The 20,430-nt window shown below is 46.2% G+C and overlaps 1 protein-coding gene across 4 annotated transcripts in view; it reads left to right on the forward strand.

Annotated features, from left to right (window-relative positions):
• Positions 1 to 20,428, forward strand: part of CTPS1 (CTP synthase 1) — a 32,997-nt gene extending 12,569 nt beyond the window's left edge. For 3 of the 4 annotated variants that reach the window (XM_055402690.2, XM_055402689.2, XM_088835184.1), the window contains exons 6-19: positions 1,427 to 1,510; positions 1,988 to 2,068; positions 5,351 to 5,502; positions 6,861 to 6,993; positions 9,694 to 9,782; positions 10,927 to 11,021; positions 11,695 to 11,757; positions 13,982 to 14,025; positions 15,136 to 15,232; positions 16,371 to 16,426; positions 16,525 to 16,621; positions 17,167 to 17,311; positions 17,891 to 17,982; positions 19,569 to 20,428. In XM_055402690.2, coding sequence (XP_055258665.1) covers positions 1,427 to 1,510; positions 1,988 to 2,068; positions 5,351 to 5,502; positions 6,861 to 6,993; positions 9,694 to 9,782; positions 10,927 to 11,021; positions 11,695 to 11,757; positions 13,982 to 14,025; positions 15,136 to 15,232; positions 16,371 to 16,426; positions 16,525 to 16,621; positions 17,167 to 17,311; positions 17,891 to 17,975 — 1,221 coding nt within the window. In that variant the 3' untranslated portion in view covers positions 17,976 to 17,982; positions 19,569 to 20,428. The remainder of the gene's footprint in view (positions 1 to 1,426; positions 1,511 to 1,987; positions 2,069 to 5,350; positions 5,503 to 6,860; positions 6,994 to 9,693; positions 9,783 to 10,926; positions 11,022 to 11,694; positions 11,758 to 13,981; positions 14,026 to 15,135; positions 15,233 to 16,370; positions 16,427 to 16,524; positions 16,622 to 17,166; positions 17,312 to 17,890; positions 17,983 to 19,568) is intronic. The other variant, XM_088835183.1, reaches the window with a different exon arrangement.
• Positions 20,429 to 20,430: the final 2 nt, after the last annotated feature.

The following is a 20,430-nucleotide window of genomic DNA, read 5'->3' on the forward strand; positions in this document are numbered from 1 at the left end:
ACAGACAGGTCGAATCAGCCCACCTTCTGTTTCTGAAAATAGAACAGCCATGCCCATTTGTGTTAAAACATCAGAGTTGAGTAGTTGTGACAGAGACTGTGTGGCCTACAAAGCCTAAAATATTTATTGTCTGGCCTTTTATAGGAAAATTTTTCTGATTCCTGATCTAAAGGATTCAAGGAAATTTCCAGATAGGCATTTCTAGATGGGAGGGCCTAGTTAATGCCCAGCCTGTTAAATGAAAAATGACCCCCCACCAAGGTACATAGTTGTGAAATTTTGGAATAATGGGGCAGAAATTCTAAAAATCTCTAAAGAGAAAAATTGAGAATCACTATAGCATTAGAGTTCTCAACAGCAGTCCTGAAAGCTAAAAGATAGTGAAGCTGTTTCCTTAAAAAAATTCAGGGAAAATGACTTCTAACTTAGAATTATATACCCAAAAAATATATCTGTGAGAGGAGAATAATTTAGTGTATAGAAAACTCAGTATTTCCACAAAATAAAGCCAAAAAACCAACCAAGGAAGCCAAATCATTGGAAAAGTCACGGCACATGGTTTAGTTTGCACAGTATCTACTGAGATGGGGCTGCAGACACAAGGCAGGCACACGTAATGGAGGCGGGGAAATGAAGAGTGGGCTCCTGATCCAAAAGGGAACTCAGTAGAAAATGCCTCAAAATGTCAAGAAATGCCTCAAAATGTAAAGCATAGTAGGAGGATCATTCAAGGGTGAAGGACCTACTGTATGGCATAGGGACCTACATTATATATCTTGTAATTATAATGGGAAAGAAACTGAAAAAGTATACATGTATGTATGTGTGTACACATACATATGTGTATGTATGTATATAGTTATGTATATATAAAAATATATCTGAGGCACTTTGCTGTACACTTGAAACTAACACAACATTGTAAATCAACTATTGTTGTTTTAGTCGCTAAGACATGTCCAACGCTTTGCGACCCCATGGGCTGTAGCTGGCCAGGCTCCTCTGTCCATGGGATTTCCCAGGCAAGAATACTGGGGTGGGTAGCCATTTCCTTCTCCAGGGGATCTTCCCGACCCAGAGATCAAATCCACATTCCTGCATTGGCAGGCAGATTCTTTACTGCTGAGCCACCAGAAAAATCATGTATACTCCAATTTAAAGAAAAAAGTGGAAGAGTGGCTGTCTGTAGGGTTTGGAAAGGCGAAGGGATAGATAGGACTGGTACTACTGCTTTTTGGACAAACCTTAAATAACTCTTCTACTGTAAAACATATATATGTGTTTAACTTTGACAATCTAAAAACTAAATGGTAGTTTAGGTAAATGGTCAAATTATCTACGTATTAAAAGAAGTTGGGAGAAAAGTCATACTTGAAAATCCCTTATCACAGAAAAACTAACTTTTTTTTTTCCTCCTGTAAAATAGCCAAGTTCAACAGGGGAACAGAAGACTAAACCCACCCAGAACAGTGTTCGGGAACTCAGAGGGCTTGGGCTTTCCCCAGATCTGGTAAGATTTCCTGGTTATCTGGTTTCAGTGTGATCTTGTCTGTCTAATTAAGATCTGGCCTTCATGAAAGCTAAAACCTTTGTTTTCTTGGCCTGCGTGTAGTTAGCCGATGGTGGCAAAATAGAGTTAGTGCTTTGAACTGGGATGGGTTTGCAAAGATTTCCCTACCTGGCATGTATGAAGTTGTGTCTTCTCCTGCTAGCCAATCATTCATTCTCCTTTTACTCCTACCCAAGAACAGTGGTTGAGGGAAACCCCAATTGGCTCGTTAATCTCTCTGTCAATTTGTCCTCCCCCTCTTGCACATTTCTCCAATTTGGGCTTTAGGAAGTTTTGAAAACAGGTAACATTTTTACAGTTTTTGTGCATTGTGCTAGGAGTTGACATTTTCATCCAGCTTAACAATGTGGTGTCTATTTTAATTTCAATCGGGAGAAAAACCCAACTTTGTAACCTTTTGTCCCTCCAAACCTCTAGGTTGTGTGTAGGTGCTCAAATCCTCTTGACACGTCAGTGAAAGAGAAAATATCGATGTTCTGCCATGTGGAACCTGAACAAGTAAGTAGAAATTTCATCTTGTCATAAATCATTTTTTGCTTCTAATTATCCTAGTCTCTTAACCAGTTTCATGAGGCTTGTTGTTGTTCACAGTTTGAGATGCCCTGGAAGGACTGACACCCCGGGCTCTGTGATTTGTCATCACCTATGCCTGTGGTTCCCCAGACATCCTTTACCTGTCCTGTCTGCCCCGACTCCTACTGTTCGCTTCAGCCATGCCCAGTGGGTGTTCCCCTCCCTGGAAATAGGCCTGACAACCTCCTATTCTTCCTCATCCTTTGGAGCCCAGCCAGGACACAGTATTGTCTGAGAAGCTTTACCTTCCAAACCTCCTCAAAACTCTGGGTGACCTGTGTGTCTCACAGGTCCTGTTGGTGAGCCTGTCATTATTGCCCCTTATCATGTTTATGTGTATGTGTTCCTGTGTGTGTGTGTGTTCGTTTCGTCTGTGTATGTCTCCCCTCACAGACTGAGCTTCTTGAGGGCAAGGATCACTTTATTCACCTTTATATTCCTGGCGCCTGCTGTCTAAGGTGTTGTAGGCTCTAGACATATTGAAGTCTTTTTTTTGTTACTCGTGCTAATGGCGGTTACCTATGGTACGGGAAATTCAGGAAACTGAATTTGGAAACTGATATATCTCAAGTGCATGGTTTGGAAATTCCAGGGGTGGTGAGTTGGGATTGTGACTCTTGTCAGGTTTGGCTGACAGAGAGCAGAAGGAAGTTGAGGTCAAGGAACTTACGGGTTATGGATGGTTTGAATCAGAGGCCCCCAGCTGGCCTAGAGAGGAATGAGTGAAGCAGCAGGGTTAAAGTAAGAGAAATCCATTCACAAGACTTCTAGGAGTATGGAAAGTGGATATGAAGAAACGAAAGTAACTCTGCTGGCATTAGAGCCAATGAAGCAAGAGGAAAGAAAGCCTTTGTCCATTAGAGGCCTCTCCAGCTCCACAACAGCTTGTGCTTCAGGGTGTGGGAGCAGCCGGAGGCTGGAGATTATTGTTCCTGGGTTGATGCCTGAGCCAGGAGCTCCATCCGAGGGACTCTGTTTCATACTAAGTGTGTGGAACGTGAGAATACTTTCATTGATATAAACAGTCTTTTTTCATGCACTTCAGTTATTTTTTTATATTTCTGTCCCTGCAAGCGAAGGTAATTCAATTCTATAATAGAATAGGTTATCATTAAAATGGAAAGTGTCAGTCGCTCAGCCATGTACAACCCCATGGGCTATAGCCCGACAGGTTCCTCTGCCATGGGATTCTCCAGGCAAGGATGCTGGAGTGGGTAAGCCATTGCCTTCTTCAGTGGATCTTCCTGACCTAGGGATTGCACCTGCTCTCCTGCATTGCAGCCAGTTTCTTTACCATCTGAACCATGGCATTTTATAAAAAGTGTAAAGCAAAGTTCCAACTTATATAGGGGACTTTTGAAAAAATTGACAGCTGTCAAGAAGCAGAACTGTACATATGAGGCAAATTCCATCATACAGCTAATGCTGGGAGCCCGGGTTGCATGTAATTTAAAAATAACAGGTTTTTTTTTCCCCCTCTTCTGTCTTCATCATCTCAGAACTTCACTGAAATTAGTCACTATTAAAATGTGACAGGTGTTTCTGCATTTAAATTAGAACTTCACATCTTTTGCCTATCGTTTAATTTTCTCATTGAGTTCAGGAGTTCTTTATATATTTTGAGTGCAGGTCTTTTATCAGATACATCATTTGCATATTTTTTTCTCAGCTTGTGGTTTGTCTTCATTTTGTTTTGTTTTTCCTTTTTTAATTGAAATATAATTGATTTACAGTGTCATGTTAGATTCAGGTATATGTCTTTTCATTTTCTTAATGGTGCCTTTGGGAGCATAAAAGCTTTTACATTTCTGATGAACTCCCAGTTTATCAATTTTTTTCTTTATAGACTGTGCTTTTGGTGTCGTATCTAAGAACTCTACTTAATCAAGGTCATGAAGATTTTCTTCTGTGTTTTCTAAAAGTTGTATAATTTTAGGTCTTAACACGTACATAGGTCTAGGATTCATTATAAGTTAATTTTTATGGATGGTAACTTCAGTAAAATTTGGAACTCATCTTTTTGCGTGGCGCTGTCTAGCTGTTCCAGCTCCATTTGTTGAAAGAACTATCTTTCAGTAATCTAGTTTTCTTTGTGAAGGTGGTTTGTAGACTTTTTATCTTTGTGAATTGTGTTTTAGATTTATTTATAGGTATTCATAATTTTTATTACTATGTGAATGGCATATTTAAAAAAAATTAATTTCCTGATTAGGTGACTTCCCTGGTGGCTCAGATGATAAAGAATCCACCTGCAGCACAGGAGGCCTGGGTTTGATCCCTTGGTTGGGAAGAGCCCCTGGAGAAGGGAATGGCTACCTACTCCAGTATTCTTACCTGGAGAATTCCATGGACAGAGGAGACTGGCGGGCTACAGCCCATGGAGTCACAGCGTCTGACACGACTGAGTGGCTAACACACACACACATACATAGGAAACCCTGTTGACTTTTGCCCGTTGATCTCAAGCTTAGCAACCTTACTAAACTTATTAGTTCTGATTGTTTGCTTGTAAGTTCCCTTGGTTTTTATGAATAAGCAATAATATATGCAATTAGGGGTAATTGTTTCTTATTTTCCAATTCATATATATTTTTTCTTATCTAATTGTAATGTCTAATATATCTAATATATTGAATAGAAATAGTGATAGTGGCCAGGTTTGCCTGTTTCAGACTTTATGTATTAAGTGACATTAATATTAAATATCAAGCCAAATGGTGTTTGCTGTGGGTTTTTTTATTTTCACAATTTTCCCCAGTTTACTGAGAATTTTTGTTATGAATTTGTATTAAACTTACACCCACCGAGGTAATTTCCCCTCTTTTAACCTGCTCCTGTAGTGAATTCTACTGTTAAATGTAAGTGGTGTGCAGTGCATCATGGGCCTCTGAATTTTTAAAAACTCACTTGGGAGTGATTCTAATGAAAGCCAATTTGTAAAACCATTGATCTTGGGACACTTGGTACTTGGGCATGATTTCTTTAAAAACTAATTTGTGGTTTCGTTTATGAATTCTTGAGGACTTTTGCACCCATGTTCGTAGGAGATTAACCACTATCTGTTCTTCTTAGTTTATATTTTTTTAGAAAGTTGACCTTTTCTCTGTTTTTCAAATTTATTTTCTCAAGGTCATAATAGCTCGTAGGAGGCTGTCAGCGCAGTTAGTTTTTGTTCCTTTTGAACTAACGTTGCTCCTTTTTAAACAGGTGATCTGTGTCCATGATGTCTCGTCCATCTACAGAGTCCCCTTGTTGTTAGAGGAGCAGGGGGTTGTAGATTATTTTCTCCGAAGACTTGACCTTCCTATTGAGAGGCAGCCACGAAAAATGCTGATGAAGTGGAAAGAGATGGCCGACAGGTTTGCTTCTTAATAAGGACCTGGGAGTCTCTACCTTCTTTTTTCTTTTTTTTGGTGGAAGCTCAGGGAATTCAACTCTTTCTTACTTGTGGTATCAGCTTACATTGGAAAAGGCCTTCATGGTAAGGGGTGTGAAGAAAGGATCTTAGCCAGCCCTCACGTAGCTGCATCATGGATGAGGAAGTCCTGATAGAGCTGGCTCAGGTCACAGATGACACAGCTGTCCCCCTTGTCCCCCTTGCAAACAGGCCTCCTTGTGGTGGGCTAGCACTGGTACCTGAGGCCCACACGGATGGCTGGACATGGCTGGAACACTCCTGGGTGCTCCCAGATACCTGAGCTGTGTTTGGGAACGTGTCCACCGCACACCACAAAAGGATCAGCAAGGATGTCCAGTGTTTTCTTTCTTTTTGTCACTGAATTTGGATTCTTATTTTCCGTGTCAGAGGAAAAGGATTTTTCAAATGATTCAGTTGCCAGTGATATTATCAGGCAGAAGAAAAGCTTTAGCTGGGTGTCTGTCATAAAAATTAAATACAGTTGCATGAAGCCGCTCAAGATCTGAATCAAACTGAAAACAGAAGGGCAGGGGGTTGAAACATTATTTTAAGAACCTCCCCTACCTCCCGCTGTGGGTCACTCTGTGGGCTGAAGGTCCTGTCCAGTCTATTGTTACTGCTCCTGTCACAGCTCATCAGTTTGAGAACTGGCCCACCCTGTTTACCCCCTCACTCTGAGCTGCTTACACAGCACAGGACAGGCCTGTGAGCGCCTCTGAGCCCTGGGTGTGTGCTGCTGTAGCTGCAGAGTCACCCAGACAGTACTAATCAACATTTGAGGACAGAGCACGCATGCCATTATCAGCCATCCTCATTTTCATTTTGACATTTTTCCCTTTCAGTCTATGTCCATTTGCTTGTATATCATTATGTGACCACAAAAATAGCACAGTTTTATGATCTTTCATAAAATATTACAAGCTTTTTTGTGTTACTGATTATACTTTATAATGAAAAATTTTTAATGTGTATGGACTATTGTGTGGATGCCCATAATTGGACTGTTCCCTTCATCACATAATTCTTGTGAATTGTGTGTGTTTGTTAATTTTTTCATTAAAAATATTTGGAGTAGATTTTGAAGCCATCTCTTGGTAACGGGTTCCAAAATCCTACTTTCTTTACAGTGCCTGCCATGTCGATCTGAAACTTGCTTTGTCTTTGCTGAACTCAGACAGTAGTCGCTCCTATCATGTTTTTCTCAGACTTTTTTTTTTTCCCTGTTTAAATAGTGATTTTCATCTTATGGAGGTACATATGGCCTGAGTAACTGGATGTTTCTTGACCTTTGTGTGATAGATATGATCGCTTGCTGGAGACCTGCTCTATTGCCCTCGTGGGAAAATACACCAAGTTCTCAGACTCGTACGCTTCTGTCATTAAAGCTCTGGAGCATTCCGCACTGGCCATCAACCACAAACTGGAAATCAAGGTGAGCGGGGGACACAGGTGTAGTGTGGTGTGGCATGGACCCCTGCTTTGTATTTTTGGAGCTCAGAATTTCTTTTTTAGAAATCAAAAAGATCTGTGGTTGCCTCCTGGCTGGGAGAGAACAGTAGAGCATTTTTAGGAAATATGGGGAAATGTGGTCAGAGAAGAAGCCAAGAGAATGGACACCTGGATCTGAACGTCAGGCGACTCCAGTGGTGAGGAGTCCTAGTGGCCAAGCATGTGGCATAGTTGCTGGCATCTGTCCAGTGTCCACCCCGTGGAACCAGGAGGTTTCTCAGTAACTTGTCTCCACTCACCCAGCTGGTGCCTGGCGCATGGGCAGTGCCTGGTGAACAGTGTTCACTGTGTTCTCTGGGACAAGCTGAGCTGCTGGCATGTCAGGGCACAGCCCCTGCCCATCTCCTGGAGGCGGCGGAGTGTCAAGGTTCAGGGCAGGGCTTCCAGAGCCTAGCAGCAAAGCCGCAGAGTCTGTGTGACCCTGGACAGGTTATTTACATCTCTTTGGGCCTCAGTTTCGCCATCTTTATTTTTTTTTTTTAATTTTTAAAAATATTTATTTATTTATTTGGCTGCGTTGGGTCTTAGTTGCATCATGCAGGATCCTCCTTATGGTGCACAAACTTTCTATTTGGGGTGTGCAGGCTTAGCTGCTTTGAGGCATGTGGGATGTTAGTTACCTGACCTGGGATCAAACCTGTGTCTCCTGAATGGCAAGGTGGATTCTTAACCACTGGACCACCAGGGAAGTCCTGGTTTCCCCGTCTTTGAAAAGGATTAGTGATGGTGCCTTTGTCACAGAGTTCTTTTTATGAGAATTGAGTGAGTTCATGTGAATTGCTTGGAACTGTGTCTAGGGTAGAGGAAGTACTATATGGGTCAGCTCTTCCTGAAAACCTTCCACTTGTCACTTTATACTTTTTTTCCCCAGCAAAGTGTCTCCCACATAGAACTTTTCATGAGGGGTCGGAAATTAGAAGTGAGGTTGGAGCTCAGTGCTGAGGGGCTGACTAGGCACAGAGCTGATGGCCCTGGGGAGCTGACCTCACCCTTGGCACTGGGGTTGGCCGCCTGCTTTCCACTGGTTTCTCAGGATGAAAATGAAGCTGCTTTCAGCTGTGAGCAGGTTCCTAGAGGAGGAGCTGTTCTATGTGCTTTAAGAATCGTGGGGTCTCCTCACCTTGCCTTGCCTTATTTTTTCACTAGTTTTTTCAGTCATTGATTCATTTTATCCGCTTGGAGGTAGCCTGTGCCAATCATGTGTTCGATTGTGGAGGCTGAGAAGTGAGGTCTGATTCAGTGAGGTCTCTCAGGTATGAAGGGAACATGCAGAAGAGGGGAGATCCTGCCTTGGTAGATGTGTGAGGGGGGGCCTGTGGGCAGGTCTGGGAAGATAGATAAGGCCACAGGGAAGGGTATTCCCAAGAGCAGATAACGTTTATCCAAGGACTTGGAGGTGTGGGATGGTTGGGAGCTCAGTGGATGGGAGAAGTGTGAATTGGAAGGTGTCTGGAGAGAGGCTGGTGAGGGCCTGGTCATGAAATGTATCAACTGGGCCACTCCTGGATTTTGCCCCCAGGTTCAGGGAAGTCACTGCAGGGTATTGGGCAGGAAGGAGCAGGAAGATGAGCAGTGTAATAAAAAAGTGGGCAGAAGATGTGAACAGACACTTCCATAGAAGATACACGTGATATACTTGAAAAGATGCTCAACGCCTTTAGTTGTCAGGGAGATAAATGCAAATTAAGTCTCAGAGAGGCACCAACACGCACCCACCTCAGTGGCTGAGCGCGTCGGTGAGGGCGTGGGAGTGTAAACTGGTGCAGTTGCTCGAGGAAAGAGTCTGGCGGTTTCTCATGAAGGGAAACACATGCCTTCTGTGTGACCCAGCCGTCCCACTCCTAGATATTTACTCAAGAGAAGTGAAAACATGTCCACCAAAAGAATGTATTTTTATACAAACGGACCAGTTAGTCATAACAGCTAAAATCTGGTAACAGCCCGAATGTCCAGGATGAGTCGGTGGATAAACATTATCATGTGGTGTATTCCTACAGTAGAAAAGTACCCAGTAGTAGAAAGGAATAAAGTCCGTGGTGATACACCACACCACGATGAATCTGAGAAACGGAAGGCTACCCAGTGCATAGTTCCACCAGTGGTGACAGAAAATAGAGCCAGGATTGTCCGGAGCAGGAGGCAGGAAGGATGTTGTTTGCAGGGGGTCATAGGAACCGTGGGGAACTTTCTAGATCTTAATCAAGGTAGGGATCACTCCTTTGCATGGGACAAAACTCGTGCAAGTACACACTTAAAATGCTTGTGTTTCATTGTATGTAAGTAATGCTTCAGCACAATCGAGAATGAGAAGCCACCTGGGAGGGGAGATGGACTGGGGGAGATGTCTTGAACAGAGGGGACGCTGCAGGGTCTGCACCAGTGGACTGAGTAGAGATGGAGAGCCAAAGCTTAATGATTTGAGAAGGAAACTCATATTCTAAAACATAAGAAAGGTGCTAAAGTTTATCTTTAAAAGATTAGTATAAATACATGAAGGTTATTTTTAAACTTTATTTTACAATTAAGAAAGATGGAGTGCTGGTGATATTGTTTAGAGATCAGGAAAGAACGTGCTCAGGAGTCACGAGCCTGCCTCTTTTTTCTCCACTCTGACTGCTCCCAGTACATAGATTCCACGGACCTGGAGCCCAGCACCTTGCAGGAAGATCCAGTGCGCTACCATGAGGCCTGGCAGAAGCTCTGTAGCGCTCAGTAAGCAGAACTCTCTACCTTTGCTTTCAGGGGTTCGAGGTGTGTCCTAATGAATGAAGTATGTGCTGTCTTGTCGTGGTAGATCATCTGATTGTTTAAATGTCTTTTAATTATTGAAAGGGCTACACCCTGGAGGACTGAAGCCTCACAAAAATATAGCTTATCAATTTTTTAAAAAGATAGTTTTGATGTGGACCATCTTAAAGTGTTTGTGGAATCTGTTACAATGTGGCTGTTTTTATATTTTGGTGTTTTGGCCACAAGGCATGTGGGGGTCTTGGCTCCCTGACCAGGGATCAAACCTGTACCCCTGCATTGGAAGGTGAAGTGTTAACCACTGGACCGCCAGGGAAGTTCCATAGCTTATTAGTTTAATTAACATGAAGAAAACGAGTTCTAACTTCACTGATAATGTTCACTGTATGCATCTTTGGATAAGACTTTTTTAATAAAAAAAAAAAAAAAATCCCCTCCGGTGCCTCAAGTCTTGTAAGAGCTTAGTTCCCCAGCCAAGTGTTGAACCCAGGCCATAGCAGTGGAAGTGCTAAATCCTAACCACTAGACCACCAGGGGTTCTCTGGATGAGGCTTATAAAAGGTTTTTCATTCAGACCATTTGATGAGGACCCATCAGTAGAATTTCATAAATAGGTTTTTTTTTTTTTCCCTGGCAGCTGTTATCTAATATAACAGTAAAAAAAATCAGTAAGAATTTCTGGTTCCCTAGACAAGTTGAATGTTACAGAGCCATACAGCTATGGTTAGTGTGGCGCTGACTGACCAGGAAAGGCCCCCTTCCTACTTGGGGGAGCCAAGGAGTAAAAAAAAAAAAAATGGCAAACTTAGGGAAGAATCCCTGCCTGGGACAAATATTGTTCAGTAGTGGTATTACAGTTACATATGGCATTTTTTTTTCCCCTGGTTATAAACACTTTCTTGATGTTACTAAGAAGGAGAGTGGATGTTTTTGTGTACATTTTCCAAGCCCATAGTATTTCTATACAAGTCATGGGCAGGATTGAAATCCCAGTCCTTAGAGCTGGAGTGACTTCAGGGCGTCAGTGTCTTGGAAGTGACTCTTTGGGTGGTTTCTGGGAGCTGGACTTGGTGGAAAGGGGCTGCCTGTGGTGTGCTCTCTTGCACAGCGGCGTGCTGGTTCCAGGAGGATTTGGTGTCCGAGGGACTGAAGGAAAAATCCAAGCCATCTCCTGGGCTCGGAAACAGAAGAAGCCTTTTTTGGGTAAGGAGTAGGAAAGACAAGAAAAAGTGCCCCGTGAGCCTGTAAATAAACAGAGATGATCAGAATCAAATATAAATGCTGTCTCTCCTGATAGCAGCTCAAGCAGAAGCCTTTGGGTTCTGTTTTTGAGAAATTTAAACTCCTCTTTAAAATGAACATTTTAAACTTGAGCTCCATGTAGTTGTTATGGACTTCTGAGAAAATGAAATAGCAATTAGGAAATCTTGTCCATTTACTGAAACCAGCTGTTTCGCAGAACATGTGAGACTGAGTTTTATATCCTTGTTTGGAACACCAGCTGTCTAATTGGGCAGAGTGATTTTGGATGCTTCCTGGTGCTGTAAATTTCAGTCATATTCAGCATGATCCATTTTAAGTGGGAACTTAATGAGAGAGGATAAGAAAACTTGAATTTTAAAGTACTGAAGAGAATATTATTTATTTCTACGATCACATGACTCTAAAACCTGAAATCTTCATATACACTTAAACCCCATGTTTGAAATCTGTTACAGATAAAGCATAGCAGGGGGTTGCATGTTTATAGCAGAAAATTATGAGTTTGTCATTGGAATTCTGTGAACAGTCAGGATACCAAGTCCACGTAGGTGGGTTGGAAGTGTGGGGACTCCCTTTTCAATGGAGTTTCATTTGCTTTCCCTCCACTTGGAAGGTGTGTGCTTAGGAATGCAGTTGGCAGTGGTTGAATTTTCAAGAAATGTGCTGGGATGGCAAGGTAAGTGTCTACTTAGAAATGTGTTAAATTCTCAGTGGAATGTTCCTGGTGCCTGTTGGGCAGTGGGGGTCATGGAGGCCAGGCTTGGTTTCCCAGTATCTCGCAGCCACAGCGAAGGGAAACTGCTGAATGTAGCAACTGAGAACACTCTGCCGTCCTCCAGAGGAACCGCTAGCCACTAGAGGAGGGAGCATGGTGAGCCGCCCGCCTCTTGCACCTTTCTCTGGAGACGCCCACACTCCCATCACCATGGCTGTGGACCCTCAACTGCATGGCAAGGAAATTAACTCTGTCTAGTGTGAGCCTGTGAAAATATTATGAACTTGGGCTCTGGAGTTGATTAGACCTGGCCTCAAATTTTGCCCTTCTTTTTTTTTTTAATTTATTTGGCTGCTCCAGGTCTTAGGGAATTTCCAGGTGACTCAGTGGTAAAGAACACACCTGCCAATGCGGGAGATGCAGGTTCGATCCCTGGGTCAGGAAGATCCCCTTGAGGAGGAAATGGCAACCCACTCCAGCATTCTTGCCTGGAAGATCTCATGGACAGAGGAGCCTGGGGGGCTACAGTCCATGGGGTTGCAAAGAGTCTGATACGACTGAGCCCTCATGCGTGCCCTCCGGGTCTTGGTTGCTGCAAGCGGGAACTTTAGTTGCGGCGTGTGGGATCTAGTTCCCTGACCAGGGATCAAACCCGGGCCTCCTGCACTGGGAGTGTGGAGTCTTAACCACTGAGTTACCAGGGAAGTCCCTTTATCACTGTGGGTGATCTTAGGCAAATTGCTTACTTACTCTTTCTGAACCTCTGTCTCTTCTGTAAAATGGAGGTAGTAGTGGTAACCTACTTCACTTGGTTGTAGGTGCTGAGTGACATGATGCCTGTAGATGGTCCCAGCACAGTGCCTGGCGATAGGAAACACTCCCTAATGTCTGCTCGGTGTTCTCACTGACTATATTGCTGCTTCCAGACCGCCAGGAACTCAGTGGCTTCCAGCAGTGGTTTCTTGTTTCTCAGTGTTCTGTGGTTTGAGTGGACTCTGTGTGTGGTTTTCTGCTCAGTGTGTGGTGTGTCTGAACTCGGCTTGCCCTTCTTTCAACTCTGCCTGGCAGAGGCAGAGGGATAGCCTCATTGTCCACCAGTTCAGCCGAGCTTCCTCAGGGCGTGGTGACCACCTGGCTCCCGAAATGACAAGCCCGCTGTGTAGGCCCTTACCAAGTGTCCCATGGCTGAGCCATCATCGGGGGGTGGGGGGACCACAAGTGGTGTGAATCCTGGGGCACAGTGACCCCATCGTGGCCACCGAACCTTTATATGTTCTAAGCAGACTCAGCAAAGTGACCCGAGGAATAGAACACAGCCTGGCTTTACCAAATACGAGGGGTTCCCAGTGGCCAGCTCGCTGTTAGGTCATGTCACAGATTTTTACAGGAACCCCGATAGGCAGCACGGCCCTGATGCTGGCTTCTGAGCGCTGTCCTACCACCTACCACTTGAGTGGCCCTTGGGCACCCTGAACCCCTGCACAGCCATCACCTCCTGCTGCTGCGCCCACTGGGGTCCCCAGGTGGGTGGGTGACCTGGAGATGAGCTTCCCTGCAACTGAGACCTGGCCCCAGGTTAGGCCCCAGAGGGGGATGAAACCTCACTGGTGCACAGAAAGAGCAGACAGACAGATGTTGCCGGGTGCCGGCGACTGGGTTCTTTCTGTGTTAGTCTTCAGTGCTTTCCCTTATAGTCAGATGGTAAATTCAGTAAAGGATAGAAAGGATATTTGGGTTTTGAAATCAGTTAATTTTTGATTGAGCTCTTGAGTCGGGCAGTTGGGTCGTACAATGTGTGAGATGCTGAGGATGACAAAAACGTAGAAGAAACAGTATTTGCACATCAAGGAGAGATACTGGGAGAGAGAGTCTGAAACAAGAGGTGGAAGCAGTCTGCGAGCCCCCAGAGGGGTGCACTGTCTAGTAGGGGTTACCGGGCTATTCCACTGGTTTGATTTCGCCATCTTGTACAGCTTGACTTCCCAGAGAGTTGCAGATAAGGGAGACAATTCACCTTTGTCTGTTGAGTGCCCCTGTAGCTTGAAAAATGTCATCCCTGGTTTTAGTTCTCGTCACTGAATAACTAAACTGAGGAGGGAATTTGTGACAGCGCTTAGGAATGAAACTCTTAAATAATCCGTTTGGTTGTAACTATTTTTGTAACAAAAGTATTTTGGTTTTTCAGATGCCAATTCTACGGAGTTTGACCCCAACACCAATCATCCTGTGGTGAGTCCCGCGTCCGGAGCATCTGGAAGGGTGTGGAAGGGATGTGATAAGCGTGACTGAGGGCTGAAGAACCCTGAGGACCTGGGCTTTCAGATTCCCAGCTGGGAAGGGAGAACTTTCTGTTTTCATCACGTGGTTTCTCACTGCTCTTCCCAGTTAGCCACAGGAAGTTTTTAAGACAGGTGCCACTCCAGCCAGCTGGGGGTGGGGGTAGGGGTTCCTGATTAAGTAATTCCCAGTATCGACACGAAACACTTATGTGGGTCCTTACTACGCACCAGGCACCGGCTCACTTCTTTGTATCACTTAATCCCCAGCAACCCCGGGAGATGGCCGTCTTAGGAAAGAACTGCTGGAACTTAGGACTGTTTGACGAGGGCCCAAGCCCCAGGAGGCCGGCATTCCTCGTGTTAAATCTCCCAGCAGAGGAATGTGGTTCATGGGGGGCAGACAGTGCCTTCATCCATCACTGAATCCCCAGCCCAGGCGCGACAGGCCTGTTTGATACCAAGGATGTTGTGATAAACAGCATGGACGAGACTCTTGACCTCAGGGTACTTAAACAGCATTAATATGTGTTTGTTGACCTGAAATTGAAATTTGCTGATAATCAGACCTCAGGGAGAAAAGAGCAAAGGTTTTGAGACGTGCAACCTCGGGGAGGTGGGGGAGCCCAGAAAAGGTCCTCTCAGTCCTGCAGACATTCGCCAAGCTCCTCCCGGTTCCTGGCCAGCCCGCTAAGAGCATCCCTTTCCTTCGAGCAGCTGTCAGTCTAGTGGAGGAGACGTGTGATAACACATCTGGTCTCGTATCCACGCTACTGTGTCAGTCTTTATTAGAACAGGCCCTTGGGATCCAAAGTACCAGGGCAGGAATGGCCAGGGCAGGGGGCAGCAATGTCCAGTCCTGTGGCTCAGGAGACAGGCTGAAGGGTGAAACGCTCACCCAGAAAACGTTTAAGAATGGCCATCAGGAGACCTTTCCCTCTGTCGGCATCTCCTCTGAGGAAAGGCTGGGCCTCCCTGCAGGCTCTCTTCTCTCAGAGCAGCGGTCTGCCTCCTCACTGAGGCAGGGTTTGGAAGCGTATGTTTGTTTTTGGAACATCTCCAGGTCATAGACATGCCGGAACACAACCCTGGCCAGATGGGCGGGACCATGCGGCTGGGCAAGAGGAGAACTCTGTTCCAGACCAAGAACTCCGTCATGAGTAAGAGCGGCCTGCCTGCCGGACTCACGTCCCGGTGCTGCAGCCAGGCCGGCATTTACAGCTTTGTTCTTACTTTGGAAGTTCTCCATTTCTTTCCCAGTGACACTCCTTGGGATGTACTGTAACAGCCTAAGTTAGCACCATGCTCGTAGGTCACAGGCAGTAAAGCTGGGGATCTGGGGGAACTTTGGGTGTGGACCACTCACCAGAATGAGTCGCTTAGGGGAAATCCATGGCAGTCTTACTTCCCTGTCTTATTAGGTCAAAGTGGATAAAACTGCTGATGTTGAGCACTTGTCTTACAGAAATGGCAGTTTCACCTGGTTCAACCTAAATAGATTTTATTCTGGATGTACTAACACAACGTGAGCTTCCCTGGTGGCTCAGTGGTAAAGGATCTGCCTGCCAGTGCAAGAGATGTGGGTTCAGTCCCTGGGTCGGGAGGATCCCTTCGAGAAGGAAATGGCAACCCACTCCAGTATTCTTGCCTGGGAAATCCCATGGACAGAGGAGCCTGGCAGGCTATGTGGGGTTGCAGAGTCGGATATGACTTAGTGACAGACAACAGGAGTAACTAACATATGCTAAAGATTTAGGGGGAATTTAAGATATTTAAGAATTACTGGATTGGATTTGCTTTTTCTTCCACTGGGAAAACTCTGCCACTGTTGGCAGAGCACCTATACATCTGTCCGGGGTTTGGAGGCAGCATTATTTGAGTCACTTGAGTAGGTGGTCATCCAGTCCTCTGGCTCTAAGGTCCTGTGGTTTGGGGGTCTCACTTGGCTCTGGGAATCCACCTGTTGGCAAATGCCACTCTTGTTCCCAGGGAACAGCAGGTGCTGGGTAACCTTAGTGGCTGTGATTTAACCCTGGTGCCTCTGCAGTTTCGTGTGAGGGGTGGTGGTGAAAGTCTGTTTCTGTTAGTTTTTCTTGACTGCAAAGAATCAAAAGCCCAAGAATTTGTCTGAATTGTGCTGCTAGAGCAGGCAGTGGGGATTGGCAGCAAAGTCACAGAAATAACCTTCAAAGGGCCTGGATGTGTAGATGGGAATAGGCAACCTGGGCGGCAGGATGTGGTGTGAACAGACGCCTTTGTGAAATCAGGGTCCTTCATGTCACGTGGGTTTTTTCCCAGGGAAACTCTACGGAGATCCGGATTACCTGGAAGAGAGGCACCGCCACAGGTTTGAGGTGAGGATGTGAGCTCTGTGACCTGTGACATTTTCTCCTTTCTGTTACTCTGGAAACACAGCTGAGAGCCCAGCAAAACTGTTCTTCATGCTTCACAGGTGAATCCAGTCTTGAAAAAGTGTTTGGAGGAGCAAGGCTTGAAGTTCGTTGGCCAAGATGTTGAAGGAGAGAGAATGGAAATTGTGGAGTTGGAAGGTACTTGCTTGCGCGGTTGTGTTTAGTGGGAAACTTAGGTTTTTCTTGGCGTGTGGGGAAAACACAGTAATATAAATTGTTGCCCTTGACCTCACCGGATTTGGCAGCTTAACTGCCTGGGGAGGGGAGGGCCCTTGGGGACAAGGTTCTGGAGCCCTGGGGGACTCAGCCTCCCACCAAGGCCTTCCTTAGGCAGCCGCTTGACCTCTGGCTTCGGGTCCTCGTTCTCCAGAATGAGAGCTTGGACTTGGTACCTGAGTCTAATCTCACATGACCTGCAGGACTCAATCCTGTTCCAGTCAGGGAGCTGGGGTGTGGGGTGAGGATCAGGGTGGCAGAACCTGGAGAGGAGGGGTCACCTTTGTCTGCAGGTGGAGGGCCTCACATCTCCCGTGCTTTGTGATCACCTCTACCCAGGCTCCAGATAAGTTATTTTCAGATCATTTTAGGGTCTGCAGAAATGTGGATCATTCAAGATTTTTTCCCATCTTCTACATGTTATGCGGACACACGCTGAAGCTGGCTCTTCTGCACTTCTGTTTCAGATCATCCCTTTTTTGTTGGAGTGCAGTATCACCCTGAGTTTCTGTCCAGACCTATCAAGCCTTCCCCACCATACTTTGGTCTCCTCCTGGCCTCCGTGGGGAGGCTCCCGCATTACCTCCAGAAAGGCTGCAGACTCTCGCCCAGGTGAGGTCACGCTCCCCTAGTTCCTTGGGAGGTCACTGACTCCTTACAGAGAGCCGTCCCCACGCCATCAGTGATGAGCAAAGCCACAGGACTGGGGAGCCTTGCTGGGACCCTGCTTCTCACGCTGACACACAAGCATCCTCTCCTTCCCTGGGGTTTTCTCAGGCCGCTTCTGTGCCACCCCTGGCCTTGCTCCTCAGCATGGTGGCCACGTCCCTCCTCTGCGGCGCCTGGGCTCCACGATCCCATCTCAGGCCCTGTGGCCCGTGGGGAACTGTGTTTTTTTCACAGGGAGATGGGGGGGTGGTTGCCTCAGCCACAGCCTGGGGGGATTTCATGCACCACGGCTGTGTTTGTCGGGAACAACTCTGTCTTGGTGGGTCCCTAACCATAAAGCGAATGTATATCTTTCATAACAAGAAGAAAATCCCTCTGCAGCTTTCAGCTAAATATATAATGTCTGTGATTTCTGCTGTGAGCAGACAAGCATCCCCTGTGGGTGCCGTGGTGGCTGCAGAATCAGGGAAGTAAAGTGAGTGTTTGGTGGGAGCCGATGAATAAACCATCTGCATTCTACAGGGACACCTATAGTGACAGAAGTGGAAGCAGCTCCCCTGACTCTGAAATCACTGAACTGAAGTTTCCTTCAATAAATCATGACTGATGGTAATGTAAGTGATGCTTTGAAGCTTGTTTTAAATGGTGGTAACACCAGAATTCGGAGAAGGCAATGGCAAGCCACTCCAGTACTCTTGCCTAGAAAATCTCATGGATGGAGGAGCCTGGTAGGCTGCAGTCCGTGGGGTCGCTAAGGGTTGGACACGACTGAGCGACTTCACTTTCACTTTTCACTTTCACACATTGTAGAAGGAAATGGCAACCCACTCCGATGTTCTTGCCTGGAGAATCCCAGGGACGGGGGAGCCTGGTGGGCTTCCGTCTATGGGGTCACACAGAGTCGGACACGACTGAAGTGACTTGGCAGCAGCAGCAGCAACACCAAAATTGTAAGAGCATCATCAAAGTTTAGTGTTGAAAGATTGTATATGCCAGAGGATGTAAGCGGTCAGGTCATGGTGGGCATCAAATGGGTGAGGACCCGGCCCCCCATAGCTAGAGTACATCTCCCCACCCTGCTCTGTGGACTCCCGTGGGGGCGACACCAGGCACGGGGCAATTGTCGTCTTGCTGATTGCTGCTTTCAGGTGCCAATCTGACCTAATCTGGGGGAACTGGATTCTTAGAGCCATGTTATTTCATGTAGCCATAAACTTGGAGATCTTGAAGGAGGTGACAGGCATGACAACGTGGTGTCATTTCTGCAGACCCTCAAGTTTTCACCAGGAAGTGCTTTAAAACCAAAATATACAACACTTTTGTGTTGATTGCTTATTCTGGAAATCCATTAAAATCATAGCAGTTATGGAACAAACTTGGAATGTTTGTCTTTTGTGACCAGTTGGAAAGTTTATAAAGTGTAGTAGCTGTGGGCAGCTGCCGAGAATTGTATAAAAGCCCATGAAGCTAACTGCGTGAACACTCGGCAGGAATACCTGCTTAGAAGGGGGTTGGGGTGTTAGCCGGGTGTCTGGGGGGTCTAAAGGAGAACCAGGGGTCCCACCACAGGGAAGGTGAGGTCCTACCTCAGGCATGGGAAGGTGGGCTCCCCGAATCCTGCACACCTTGCCTTCCCCACCAGGGGACCTCTCCACTGGCAGGTGTGGTCTCATGGGCGTGCAGTCGTGCTGAGCAGCCGCTTGGCCTGTGATGACCGTAGCCACGTGGGCAAGTGTGAGGAGGAGGTACGAATCGGGAGGGGGGGTAGTTGGTTGCCTTCTCTGCCAGGTGAGCATTTAGCACTCATGTATTCATTAATCTTCACCACATTGTTTGCTGTAGGCAATCTGATAAGCCTAAGTAACTGCCCTGGAAAGAAAGGAACCTTTGTAACGGTACAGGGGCAGATACTCGGTCAGTTACATGGGGTTTCTAACTGCCTCCCCAAGTGGAGGTCCCCTGTGAGTGGCACCGTGAGGAGACTGGCACGGTGGAAAACACTGCTTGTGTTGGGGCAGAGGTGGAGTCCATGTGATTCTGTAGGAATCCGAAATTTAGCTCATAATTCAAGTTAGGCTCCTAATACTGGTCCTCAGTGAAAACCAGGCAGTTTACCACAGCAGCTGACAACAGATCCTCACTTTTCTATTTTAACATGCATCCTATAATTAATTGCTCAACTTTTTTTTTTTTTAAACAGGGATAATTCTTGAAGAGAGCCTTTGGACTTCAAGAGTTTACAGCTTTGATTTTACACTCAGCTTTTGACACTTCCTTTAAATTATGTTTTTATTAAGATTATTTTATTGTGGGGGAAGGGACTCGGGGAGACTCTGTGACTTGATGTCCTGCTGGGTGTCCCGCGCTCTCCTCTGCGGTCCTCCAGCCTTGGATGAGGGGCAGGACGTCGGGGCGGAGCGGGTGAGGGCCAGGCGCTGGGGGAGCCCTCGGTCTCGGAGCTTCTGCGGCCACCCTGCATCACTGTGCTTCGCGTGTGCAGCTGTTCCTTCCTCTGAGGCCATTACAACAGGTGTGCCATGCTGCCTAGTGGGCGTGGAGGGGTGAGTCCAGCTGTGCTCACGACCCGGTGCCAGAACCCAGGGGCACCCCTTGCCGTGAGGAAGAGGGAAACCAGAGACAGAGCGTCGGCTCCATCCTGCGCTGGGAATTCTCTGTGGCAACCACGGCTGGGATTTGCTCAGGACAGTCAGTTTGGCCTCACACGAGACGACCAGAACTCTGTCTCCCTGAAGTCTGAGTGTGTTGAATCCCTGTCTTCTGGCTGCGAGTCCCCTCCGGAATCACTCCTTGCATCAAGGGGTCACTTAGCAAAGAACAAAGGATCTTTTTGGGACACTCCCTCTAAACCCCTCTCTTATGTAGACAGCTTTGCTCAAGGGGACTGTCTCCTTCCAGAATGGTGTTACTCCGGTTGGAATGCAATATGAAAAGCTATTTTCTTAATGTGGTGTAATGACAGGCAGAGCTGCGTGCCTGTTATATCCTGGCTGGACTCGGTGTACACTCTAACTTAAGGAATAAATAATGCAGAGAAAGAGACA

Source organism: Moschus berezovskii, chromosome 4, assembly GCF_049115385.1.
Source record: "Moschus berezovskii isolate FMDL1 chromosome 4, NW_MosBer_1.0, whole genome shotgun sequence".
Lineage (NCBI taxonomy): Eukaryota > Metazoa > Chordata > Mammalia > Artiodactyla > Moschidae > Moschus > Moschus berezovskii.